The 12,113-nt window shown below is 39.2% G+C and overlaps 1 protein-coding gene across 2 annotated transcripts in view; it reads left to right on the top strand.

Annotated features, from left to right (window-relative positions):
- The window catches only part of SERINC5 (serine incorporator 5), a 49,753-nt gene extending 38,820 nt beyond the window's left edge, over window positions 1–10,933 (top strand). The window contains exons 9-12 of one of the 2 annotated variants that reach the window (XM_081929414.1): window positions 4–70; window positions 2,787–2,826; window positions 5,842–5,986; window positions 6,818–10,933. In XM_081929414.1, the coding sequence (XP_081785540.1) occupies window positions 4–70; window positions 2,787–2,826; window positions 5,842–5,986; window positions 6,818–6,965 (400 nt within the window). In that variant the 3' untranslated portion in view covers window positions 6,966–10,933. Of the gene's footprint in view, window positions 1–3; window positions 71–2,786; window positions 2,827–5,838; window positions 5,987–6,817 lie in introns of both variants that reach the window. The other variant, XM_081929413.1, reaches the window with a different exon arrangement.
- Window positions 10,934–12,113: the final 1,180 nt, after the last annotated feature.

Raw genomic sequence — 12,113 nt, 5'->3', positions numbered from 1 at the left:
TAGCTTGACCTCAACAACGCGTGCAAGCTCTGAAGCCCTGAGAGGAATATATGCCACACCAGAAACTGAAGTGAGTTAGCATTTTTCTTTGTTCTGCAGTATGTCTCTTTCTGCCAAGTCCATGCACTCTCTCATGGAAAGTTCCATATGCTCCACACACACACACATTTGCCGTTTCCTCATTAGAATTTACAAGATACTAGGTACAAGCATAACACATTCTTGTTCTGTGCAAAAACTCAGGGCTGTTTCAATATTACTGTAGAACATGATCGAATGTTGGCATTGTGGTGGTCACATTGAAGAAACTGCAAACTATACCTGTCTTTGCTCTGCAAGATGTTTTTAAGCTTTGGTACTTGAGCTTTCTCCTCATAAGTCACTGATATCAAGCTCTTGTTATCTTTTAAGAACTGTAGCCCCCCACAAAGCAGTTACAACCTGCTCCCCAAGTTCTCTCATGTGGCTAAAAGCTCCCAGGTTTATTTGCCTGGATCTCGCTGGAAAAGTCTCACTTGCTCACACTTACTGTTCTTACCTTTAGAGCTGCTACCTTGGTGGTGTGATATCCCTCCCACTAAAGAAAAATCTTCTGCATAGCCAAACTTCCACATTACAGTGGTAACACATGTATGCAAATGTCAGTCATGTGGTTTGACCAGATTTTGTGTTTAGTTCTTATGCCAGTGTATAAGCAGTTGTGTAAGTTTCTAGGAGTTTCTGGTACTTAGCTGAAAATATGTTCAGGTAGTGCTGATCTCCAGTTGGAGGCAGGAACCTGAATTCAAGTGGTTATGCACAGGCTTAAGGAGAGTCATCTACACCCAAAATTGCATATTTGCTTTGTTGTAATTGCACCTTCTTTTTAAAAAGTTTGTTGTGCAATTCAAACAACTGAGGCTCATCTGGCAAATAAACATACCTTCAGAAAGTATAAACAATGAGAGGGGGGAATCCTGTGTGCTTCAAAGTATGGGAGCTGCCTAGTCCTTGCTCCCCCATACACACACACAGTAGTGTGGTAGAGGGAGTGAGTGAAAATTGTTTTATAGTTTAATGTGTGGCATGTTACACTGGAACAACCTGTGGAGCAGCAATTAATGTATTTTTAAAAATGGAATAATCTGAAGTGACAAAATTGGTCCAGTGTTCATTGTGGCGATGTCAAGTCTATACAGTAGCTGGTCCACAATGTCACATTATAGCATAGTTTTTAACACAATTAGTGTGCTGGTGCACATTGCTCAAATGTTCCCGAGTTACTCCTCCCCTACTAACCCTTTCCTGCACTGGGCAGGCTGGTTACATGTGAACTAGCACTTAAGGTTTGTTTCCCTCAAACAAGCCATGATTGGAAAGCCGAGGTTTGCTTTAAAATAAACTGTGGTTTAATGTGATTCGTGAACCAGTTCAGCATGCCAGATGTTCCCAGTGTAGATCAAATATGTTTGGAGTGACCAACTTCCTCTGATCCTTATTAAACATTTAATGCAAAAATCTCAGGTTTGTTGTGCTAATAGAAGTTCTGAAAGCATTTAGAATAGTTTCAGATGGCAGCCAAAGTACAGTACTTCAAAGAAATGACAGCTCCTTGTGTGGGGCTTTGGCAGAAATGTAGCTGGCTTAGTTCTTGCCATCGCTATGCTGCCAGTTTTGTTCTAGCTAGTTCGTTTGGACTAGCAACAGCCTGAAATGTTGGCCATGTGATTTAGCACGCCTGTCACTTGCAAGCAGCACTGTCAGGGAGCGCTCTTAAGTGTGTTGATTCTCCTTTTGCTGAGTGAGAGACAACACAGATGGATTCTGTCTGGGACGAGAGTCCAAGCTGCATGGGAGAGCTCTGAACCGCTGTACTAAAGTGGAGCATAATAGAATTACTTTTAGATCATTTGCTCTTAAAGAATGCTACAAGAACCATTGCATAGTAACATAAAGAAAAGGGTAGCAGCAGGCAGCTTATTGTGCGCTTCATTCTTCCCCATGACAGAAGGGCTTTTGTCTCCTGATTAGAAATGTAAACATAATTCTTCAGCTGCATCTGTTAAATAGGAAGCCTTTCTTGCACCTAAACTATAGACTGTTACCCACATTATGGAGAGCTCTTGGCATGCATGGCAACATTGCTAATTGGATCTCTCAAGAATTTGCAAGGCTTGAATGTCTGATAAATCTAACCATATATGTTGCCGTCTTAGACAACTGGAAGGCAAAAACTAGAGCAATTATCAAAAGTGTTTTAAATTTTAAACTCAAACGGTTATGGAAGCAATGCACAGAATTGAATTCCTACCTCAATAGCATTCATTGAAAGTATTTTGCCTGTGCCTGTGTCAGACTTAAGCATTCAACCATGTGGTCAAAGGAAAATATTTTTTTTTTTTATGTAGGTTAATGGCAAATAAAGCAACATTCCTGTGCTGCCTGGAAAAATAATAATTTGTTTATAATATCGCAATGTGGTGCTTTTTGCATTTTTAAAGAATTGTGTTTCTCAGTGTACCTCTTTTACCCAATCTCAGGAGAAATCCAAAATACTCTCTCACTTTTTAACTATTTCATTATACTGTGTTACTTTCAAAAATCTGTGCATTTATCATAACATTTGTATGTGTAATTTTTCCCCTATATGAATTCTTGGTTTCCTGCCATCACCATTACTGAAGTCTTGCTAAATATCAAGTAGTCTAAATTTATTTTTTGTTGTTTTGATTGAATGTTTCTGCATGTTTAATTGTTTCTGTCCTGGTAAATGTAGCTTTCTCTTGTTTTCTGTATTTATGGTATAGGTGGCTCGCTGCTGTTTCTGCTGTACTCCTGCTGAAGATGGTAGGAATTCATTCTTTCATGGAACTCTACTTCCATAGTGATACATACAGTGGTACCTCGGGTTAAGTACTTAATTTGTTCCGGAGGTCCGTTCTTAACCTGAAACTGTTCTTAATCTGAAGCACCACTTTAGCTAATGGGGCCTCCTGCTGCCGCCGCGCCGCTGGAGCACGATTTCTGTTCTCATCCTGAAGCAAAGTTCTTAACCCGAGGTACTATTTCTGGGTTAGCAGAGTCTGTAACCTGAAGCGTATGTAACCTGAAGCGTATGTAACCCGAGGTACCACTGTACTGCCTTGAAAAGGGGAGTGGGCTGCTTGTGTTTGTAGACCACTTCTTACCTTTTTGTGTAGTGTTTCTTTTTTCTTTTTTACATTGGAATGGACATTTCTCCCTAACTAGCGCATGCTTTCTCTTGCGAGGTGAGGGATGCAAGAATAGATAGGAAAGCTGTGGGGGCAGGGCATCCATTTCTCCGTCCCTTTTTGATGCATAGAGACAGTTCAGTAAGAGGTAGTCAAAGCGTTTTCCCTGGCGCATTCTGAGAACTTTCTGCACTTAGTTAATGGCAACAGCCAAACTATCTTTGGAATAGGAAGAAAGAGGTTGTGTGTGATTTGCCCAGTAAACCCAAGAATGCCAGCGATACAAATAGCTGTGTGACATGTTCTGCTCAGAGCTAAAGGCTGTTTACTCCAAATGTTGGCATAGGGCAACACTGTAAGAAACCTTAAATCCATGTAAAACACTTGTAAAGCCAAAGACGCATAGATATTATGGAACACTTTCTATCGAAGTGCATTCCGTCTTCTCAAAGGGTGGGTTATTTTTATTTTACTTTTTAGATTTCGCTATGGGAAAGTAGATATGTATAACTACAGGGAAGAGAGTCGTGCAACTTAAAATAACAGTTGCAACCACAGGGATGTTAATTACAGACACCGCTTTTCAAAAAGAGAGAACATCTGTGGATGGAAAATGGCATAGTTCTTTTCTTGCTTATGTGTTGGTGTGGTGCATATAGTAAGAGATTCAACTCCTGTTTTGACTTGTTCTGTTCAAACCATACTCATTCTAACGTCGCATGCTCTGCTCCCAAATAGTTCTATCTCCCAGTGATTCATGCTGGAGAGTGGGAAGAGGACGAGCACATTACAGCTGCCCCATCCGGTTTTGTTGGGAGCTTCGCTTTTTTTGTTCTGCAATACTCATAGTGTGCAAGCTCTCCTGAATGGGGAACTATATATAGCATGTGATTGCGTAAAGTTTCATGACATCTGCAGTAATTTAATTGTTTGGGAAATTCCCAACCTTGCCTTTCTGAGGAGCATGTACCGTATTTTTTGCTCTATAAGACGCACCAAACCATAAAACACACCTAGGTTTTGGAAGAGGAAAACAAGAAAAAAAATATTCTGAATCCCAGAAGCCAGAACAGCAAGAGGGATCGCTGCGCAGCGAAAGCAGCAATCTCTCTTGCTGTTCTGGCTTCTGGGATAGCTGTGCAGCCTGCATTCGCTCCATAAGACACACACATTTCCCCTTACTTTTTAGGAGGGGAAAAAGTGAGTCTTATAGAGCAAAAAATACGGTAAGTTTGTAAGAAAAGGTTGCTCTTGTGGGCTGTGACTCATAGCTTCTGAGAGTCCCCGATAGGCACTCAAGTAGCAACAAGCCCCTCTTCCTACAGTTCCAGGCAATGGTTTCCAGAGGTCCAGATACTACAGTACAAAATGTGTGAAGAGCATCATTTTCCAAAGGGATTGCACTTGAATAAGTTGCAGGTTTTGCTGGCAGGGCAGGGCCTTACTCATACTGGGCCACAGAACAGAAATATTTTTTTCTGGCAAAAACTGTATTTCATACATATTCTATTCATTAACTGTGCTGTTTGCATGCATTCTCTTCTCTGAAATCTGTTCCCGAGTACCAACAGTAACTTACGATGCTGTGTTGAATCTGGGAAGATGAACTGAGTACCAGGCACTGGGAGCTCTTGTCACCATAAATTGACAAATAAATGCTTCAAGCAGAGAAAGGCAATAGCTCAGTGATAGAGCAAAGGATTTGCATGCAAAAGGTCTCAGGTTCAGTTATTTTAGCCCCCAAATCAGACTGGCAAAGGCTTTGCCATTCTAGTGGAAGCCTCCCTTGGATCCTAGTTCCTTCTGCTTACAACTGCAGGTCTCCATTGTTCTCAGAATATGACATTACCTCAAAATCATTTGATCTCCTGCCTGACAGCAGTGTGCCTGCTTAGCCTTCACATCAAGCTACAGACTTGGTTCTCTTTTATTTTTTGCTCCCCTGCACTTTATGTCTCCTCCTCAGCCTGGGTTGTGCTTTACTTCACCTGTCCAGAAGTTTGAAGTTCCTACATTCCACCTTCAGTAGGGAGCTTTAACCTCCATGAGAAGCGCATGTCACACAACTGCAAGTTGCTTTGGAAAATCCACTAATGGGAGTTTTACCATTAGCTGAATGACACTGTTGGATACAAGCCAATGTACTCTTCAGTTACGTTGTACAACAATGAATATTGCAGAAGACAAAACAGACAAAATACACCAGTTACTCTCAGACAGGAAAACTGAGTCAACAGTAATAAACTCACACCTTTGAGTTCATTTGAACCCAAAGCCCTGCCATAATAGAAAGATCTTTAGTTTTATATCTTTTCATATCAGGAAGGAGCCAAACAAACATCCTCAGTTAGAACATTTCTTAAATTAAAATGCAACTTTTCCCCTTGGTTACATTCAGTACCTTGATTCTTCCTGGCCCAGAATAACAAGGCCAGTGTCTTCCTTAGGAAAGTCCATTTTAAATATAATTAATTTCCCAAAGACTATAATAAGTGCTTATGGAAAGCTTGTGTTTTTGTATGACCTGAAAGATGAGTGTTCTTCCTAAAATGGCATTCTGCTTGTTTTTCAAAGTAAATGGGTGGTGTTGAAGATTTAGGCCTGAACCAAATCTTAACATTTTTCTTATATGTGTTTGGTTTCACAGCAGATGTTGAAGAGCCTATTGGCAGAAAGAGTGGCCAGAGAGTAATATATGATGAAAAGAAAGGGACTGTATACAGCTATGCTTATTTCCACTTTGTGTTCTTCCTGGCTTCTCTCTATGTGATGATGACGGTCACCCACTGGTTTCAGTAAGTCACATTCTTGGAGTAAAGGGTTATAGCACTGAGTGGGTATGCTACCATAGTGGCTTGGTGCTAAACAGAATATTCCTGGCTAAATCTCAGCTTACCCACAAACCTACTTTGTCTTAGTCTCACCCCTCTGATTCCCTGCCGTATGGGGCTAATAATACTGGCCTGTCTTACAAGGCTGTTGTGAAGATTAATATGTAATTGAGTAATATATATATGCAGCACTTGAAATCCACAATATAAATTATAACCATTGTTTTGTGTTATGTGTATTTAATATCCTGTCCTTGGTGAAGTTAGCTTGTCTTGATTTGAATGGTGATAAACTTAGCTTACATTTGAACATGTCAAAGCACCACAACACGTGAATGAAACTGTTGAACTTCTAACAAAAATATGCAACTTATTAACATCAGTTTCATTTCCAGAAGACTGAAGATTAACCAATGTGATACAGATTAAAAATATATTAAGGGTCAGGAAATAAGTAAATTGCATGACCCGCCAGTCTAATTTCTGGCCCTGTTAAATTGGTTAAATTATTAAGCATGAGTAAGAGTGCAATCCAAGAACCTTTTCCTGAAGTAAGCCCCATTGAATTCAGAACATTTCTGAGTAAATATCCATAGGGTTGCACTGTAGCTAGAATGATTAAACAAAGAATAATGAAATGAACCTTGCAGAAGATGAAATTCTTTATTGAAATTGCACCTCACTTTTCTCAGCGTGGCTTCTGCCAAACAAAGTCCTGCCTTATCAGCCTTTTATAATATCAGCAAATGGGTTAGCAAACTCATTTACACCCATCTCTTATTTTTATCTTTCTAGTTATGAAAGTGCTGCAATTGAAAAATTCTTTGCTGGAACCTGGTCAATATTCTGGATTAAGATGGCTTCCTGTTGGGTGTGTGTCCTCCTCTACGTTTGGACTCTTCTGGCTCCTTTCTGCTGCCCAACTAGAGAATTCTCAGTGTGAAGCTGTTTCTGGTACACTCAATTCTCAGTGTGAAGCTGTTTCTGGTACACTCAATTCTCAGTGTGAAGCTGTTTCTGGTACAAGTCCATCAGCTTAGGGAATGGCAAAATAAATCTGTGTACTAGCTATCCTAACCTTGATGTTTAGGATACTACATTAACTCTTATGAAATCACACAGGTAGAGTCTGGTTTTGAAAACTTATTTACATTACGTGAATTAAGAGAGCCTGGAGAACAAGTTTAGTTAAAAGTGGCACCTCAGTCTGGAAGTCAAAAGTTGTGGATTCTCTTAAACATAATTGGTGATAAGACTGATGCTGACATGTTACAGTCCTCACAGACATTAATCCCCACTTTTTTTGTTGACAAAGAAACCAAACCCGTAGATAAAATTACAAAATGGAACTTAAAACTTCACTGGGGTGAAGATGTTGTCATGGGTGGGAACAACATCAGCTTGAGGGTTTCTTTTTCTGTATTAGATGCTCATAGTAAATTATTGGAAATGTAGATTGTGGGTGAAAAGGATTTGTGGGTATAGAAATATTTATTTATGCTATTAATGAAAGGCACCTTTATGAATCACTGGGTGACATGATGTAGAATCTGAAAACCTGACTGGGATGCAAGACACTGTAAAGGTTGGTGCAATTGAAAGTTGTTATGAGTCACTCTGGGAGTGAATGCATCTAATAAAATATTCAGAACATAAGCAGTGAGCAACAAAATACAAATCTGCCAATAGCTAGCCTAGTAAGTCTGGAGAGTTTCCCTTTTTTTTGCAGGGGTTGTTAAGAGTCTACAATGTGTAAACTTATTTAAAACTGTGATCTAATAGAGTTTGAGAAATCAGGTAAATACTTATATTGTAAAGTAGCCGTACCCTGAAAAATAATCGGGAATGTTCAGAATTTGTTTACAGCAGTTCCTTTTTTAAAAAAATAATCCATCACTTTTTTGATCCCTCATTTCATCCCTAAATACATTTTGATGTGATTATTTTATATCAATTATGGATAGAGGATTACAAGGAGACAAAGCAAATTTAACTCATTGTAATATCAGCAGTCTAACTTCTATTTCCCATGCATACCAAAGTCCGCTTAGTGAGTCTTTCTTTACTAGGATCAGAACTAACTTTTTGCAAGCCCTTATATGTGAGTGGAGGAATGTTGCAAGAGAAAACTATTGGGTCATAACTATTTAGTGCACAAAGCCTGCACTCCTATACACACTTACCTGGAAGTAAGAGCCATATAATAAAATTGCGCTGTGTACTATTTTAATCAATAATGAAAGGGCATGCATGCTTCACATATTAGCATATTGCTTTTTAGATTCATTTTAATGTTAATGCATGCCAATGTCTCCGATGAAAATTAATGGCAGTAATTTAAGTAGTAACATTCTGCTAACTGTGAAGCTAGCTGTGGTATCTCAACTGCCATGTTCCAGTAAGTTGTTTTGTTTAAAAAAGCAAATCAATGTAGTTCAATTGTTAAAACAAAAGGTGCGTGAGTAGTGGTTGTGTGGCCCACCTAGGAAATGCTCTAATGCTTTGGCTATTGAATTAACTTGCAACAGCTGCTTTTGTTTAAGATGTCCTGATAATGGGAGATGGCAGCCATCTGTCATTGACAGAGGAGTGCTGCTTTTCAGAGCAATAAAGACTCCTTAAACTTCGATTCCAAGGTTTGAACCAACAGATATGGTCACTTTTCCTGTTTTATCTTGCTTAATTAGTTAGTTACTTATTTCCCCCCCTACTAGTTTATGCAGGGCTTAGTGAATTCTATAGGGTTGGTTGGCATGCATATATAGAGGAGCTGCATGTTACTAGGGCTTTGTTGATTGAGCATTCTGAAGCAGAAAGCATCAGCAAAATCCTAAAGCAGCTTAATAGAAGAAATTGTTCCAATCAGGGGAAGCTCAGTTTTCACCAGCCAGATCTTTGAGGCACCTGGTTTTACTGTAATGAATTCAGCTTCTGTGTTTAAAGCCATGGTGGCTAACCTGTTGGACTCTACCTCCCATGGGGACCAGCTGGCCTGGCCCACAGGCAGGGATGATTGGAGTTATGGTCTTGCAGGATCTGGAGGGCCAAAGGGTAGCAACCCTTGGTTTAAAGAGAGTGATAACCTGCTTTGGAACACCAGTCTCCATGTTTCCTCAGATTACTTGAGAATGTGTTTTTCTCTAATCAAACAGAACAGCATTTGCTTTATCGAGGAAGCCTTTTCTAATTGATGCTACTTTAATTAAGTTCTGGATATTGGACCACTGTGAACCCCTAGATGTCATCAGTCTCTTTATATTAAATATTCTTGAAAAATTTATGGAGCTTCCATTCTCTCAAACCTTTGAGAGTGGTACACACAATGGAAGAGTTTTAAGGCTTATTAGACAGCATAGTGTCTTGCCTTTTGAGTGTGCTTAAAAAGGCAGCTGGGATAAGCTCAGGAAGAGGAAATGGTGCTACTGTTTAAAAGTGACCTTTATCATCTCCAGAACTTGCTAGAATAATTCCTTGGAGACTTCACTAGCCTCTGTATTCTGATGTTTGGAGAGAGAGAGAAATGAACCCTTTAATGAAACAATAGCAAAGATAGATGTAAACTGCAAATGGCAAAGAGATGTAAAATGCTGGTGCTCAAATATGACCCTGAGAAAGGGAACTCCAGGGACCATTTAAAAATGTACTGAATTTCTTACACTACTGATGCCTTTCCTTACTTAATGTGTCTTTATACTTTATAATCTGAAGAACAGCACTCAAAATAAGAATGCTTCATGCATAAAGATGAGTCTAAAGGGGGCATAATTATGTCCAATTGTTTACAACCCTTTTATTGTGCGATAACAGAGTTGGCATGTTGGGTTATTTGTTTTTCCACATGGCTTTTAAAGGCCTTAAATCCACTGACCTTACTAATAACCATGACTAACAATGCAGCTCACACTATCCAGCATCTATTTGTGCTACTAAGTGCTTTATCACGAAATTATAACTGAGAAAAAATGTTATATATATCTATCTCCTGGATTCTCTTAAATCCTATTCAGTTGACGTTTCCTGTAAAACCAGTGTGTGATAACTCTCATAATTCACAAGTCATTGAAACAAGATTTGCAAAAACTACATTGTCAAATTTGAAATCTTTCTAGCATTGAAATGCCCACTTTAAAGAACTGTTTAGTTTGGGCTACAGCAGCACTCAGACCACCTGCTTTTGCCAAAGAATTCTCCTACAGAAATTAAGAATATTGTGAAAGGTAGAGGAAAATCCATTAAATGTCCACAATAAACCTTATGTTTTATTTTACTGTGTGTGAAATAAACTTGTTTCTTGGCAGTGTTTGAAAGCAAAGAAAGTGTGGGGCACAATCTGTTGGGAAGATCTCTTGTACAAGCTGTTGATATGAATGGCAGCTGTGCAGGAGGAGCTCAGATTCCAGTCTGTACCCATTCATTTCAATAAGGCTTCCACACAAAACTTCCTGGTGGAGTTGTAACCAAGCAGCCCATGCTCTCTCCAAATGTACCACCAACTTTTAATATCCTAACTCTCTAAGTGTTCCTTTTATATATTTTTAACTGCAATGTTTTTTCATGTCAATTTTAAGGAATGAATTAAGAATAGAACATAATTCATAATGAGTTTTTTTAAATATTTTCAATTTTTACAAGTTTTTTTTTATACAATCTTGTTCTTTTTTCAATTTCGGGGAGGAGGGAGTTCATTATTGTAGCTCAAAGAGTTTACCGTTTGAGTCATGTGACTTGTAGCAGTTTTAAGACTATATGGATTTGTGGGTTTTTTAGTTGTTTGAGAGAAATCTTAAGTGTAAAACAAGCATTGTGTATGGTTTTTAAAGCATTTTGTTGGGTTTTCTAGGAATATTGAAAAAGTATTAAAGATGTAATTGTTTAACTGGCCAATAAAGTATCCTTTGTTTAAAATTGCAATGGTTTTTTTCCCTTTAACGTCTCCTCCAGACTGTATGTATTTTATGGGACTCATACTGGAAATTTAGGTTTGAGCAAATGAAGTAGGTGAGAATGCTCTTACCCTGGCATAACAAATCCGCTTAAAAAAACAACACAAAACCTGACTTTTTGCAGGTTGGAATGCCCTGATACCTAGAAATCCATTTTGATCAGTTAAGTTTAAAGCTGCTATACCATTTCAGCTTTCATTAAGTGGTCAATGAATTTATTTATTACATTTCTATACTGCCCTTCATCTGAAGTTCACAAAGCAGTTTATAACATAAGCGCAGAAAAACATAATAACAAAACCAATAAGTTGCCCCAAATGGTACTGATGGTGCTCAGAAGACCCTGGCTCACTGAGAATGTCCCTCACTCATTAATCATTTTTCCTTGTTCAGTCCACTATCTAGGTGCTGTGTTTCATCAAATATTTCTTCCAGGTGTGTATCACCACATTGATGCTGTCTCTTAGGGGACTTACAGGGTGAGTGGATGGGGAACAAGATTCCAAAGCCTGCTCTTGGGTACGTTCAAAATTAAATAGCAATGGCCTGTGCTAGCAGGAGAAGCTAGTGCAACAAGGCTATTCCCTGTTACCCCCCTCCCCCGTCTGCCTCCTCAGTTGGCTCTGGAATGTCAGGAAGATCCTCAGAACAGCATTTAGTGGGTGAGAGGAGAAACGCTTGCTGCCTAAATGATTATATTTGTGTACTGTTGAATTCCATTCCAAATACATAACACTGCATTCGCAGAGCAACCAGTCAGCCTCACACTGGCAAAAAGAATAATGCTGAAACCCAGGTTGAGACACTATGTTGATTCTATACTGTGCCAACTTTTTTTTTAAATCCCCATGATTAGATGCCTCGTTTTTCAAAAGCGTATATAATACATTTATTTTTTCCTATGTTCCCTGTGCTCCTTGGATAGCATTGTTGTTGTTTAGTCGTTTAGTCGTGTCCGACTCTTCATGACCCCATGGACTTGAGTACGCCAGGCACTCCTGTCTTCCACTGCCTCCCGCAGTTTGGTCAGGCTCATATTTGTAGCTTCGAGAACACTGTCCAAAAATCTCGTCCTCTGTCATCCCCTTCTCCTTGTGCCCTCAATCCTTCCCAACATCAGGGTCTTTTCCAGGGAGTCTTCTCTTCTC

The sequence above is a fragment of the Podarcis melisellensis genome (genome assembly GCF_964234715.1).
Source record: "Podarcis melisellensis genome assembly, chromosome: 11".
In the NCBI taxonomy this organism is placed as follows: domain Eukaryota; kingdom Metazoa; phylum Chordata; class Lepidosauria; order Squamata; family Lacertidae; genus Podarcis; species Podarcis melisellensis.
The sequence above is the reverse complement of the archived record's forward strand: the minus strand, read 5'-3'. Positions and strand labels throughout refer to the sequence as shown.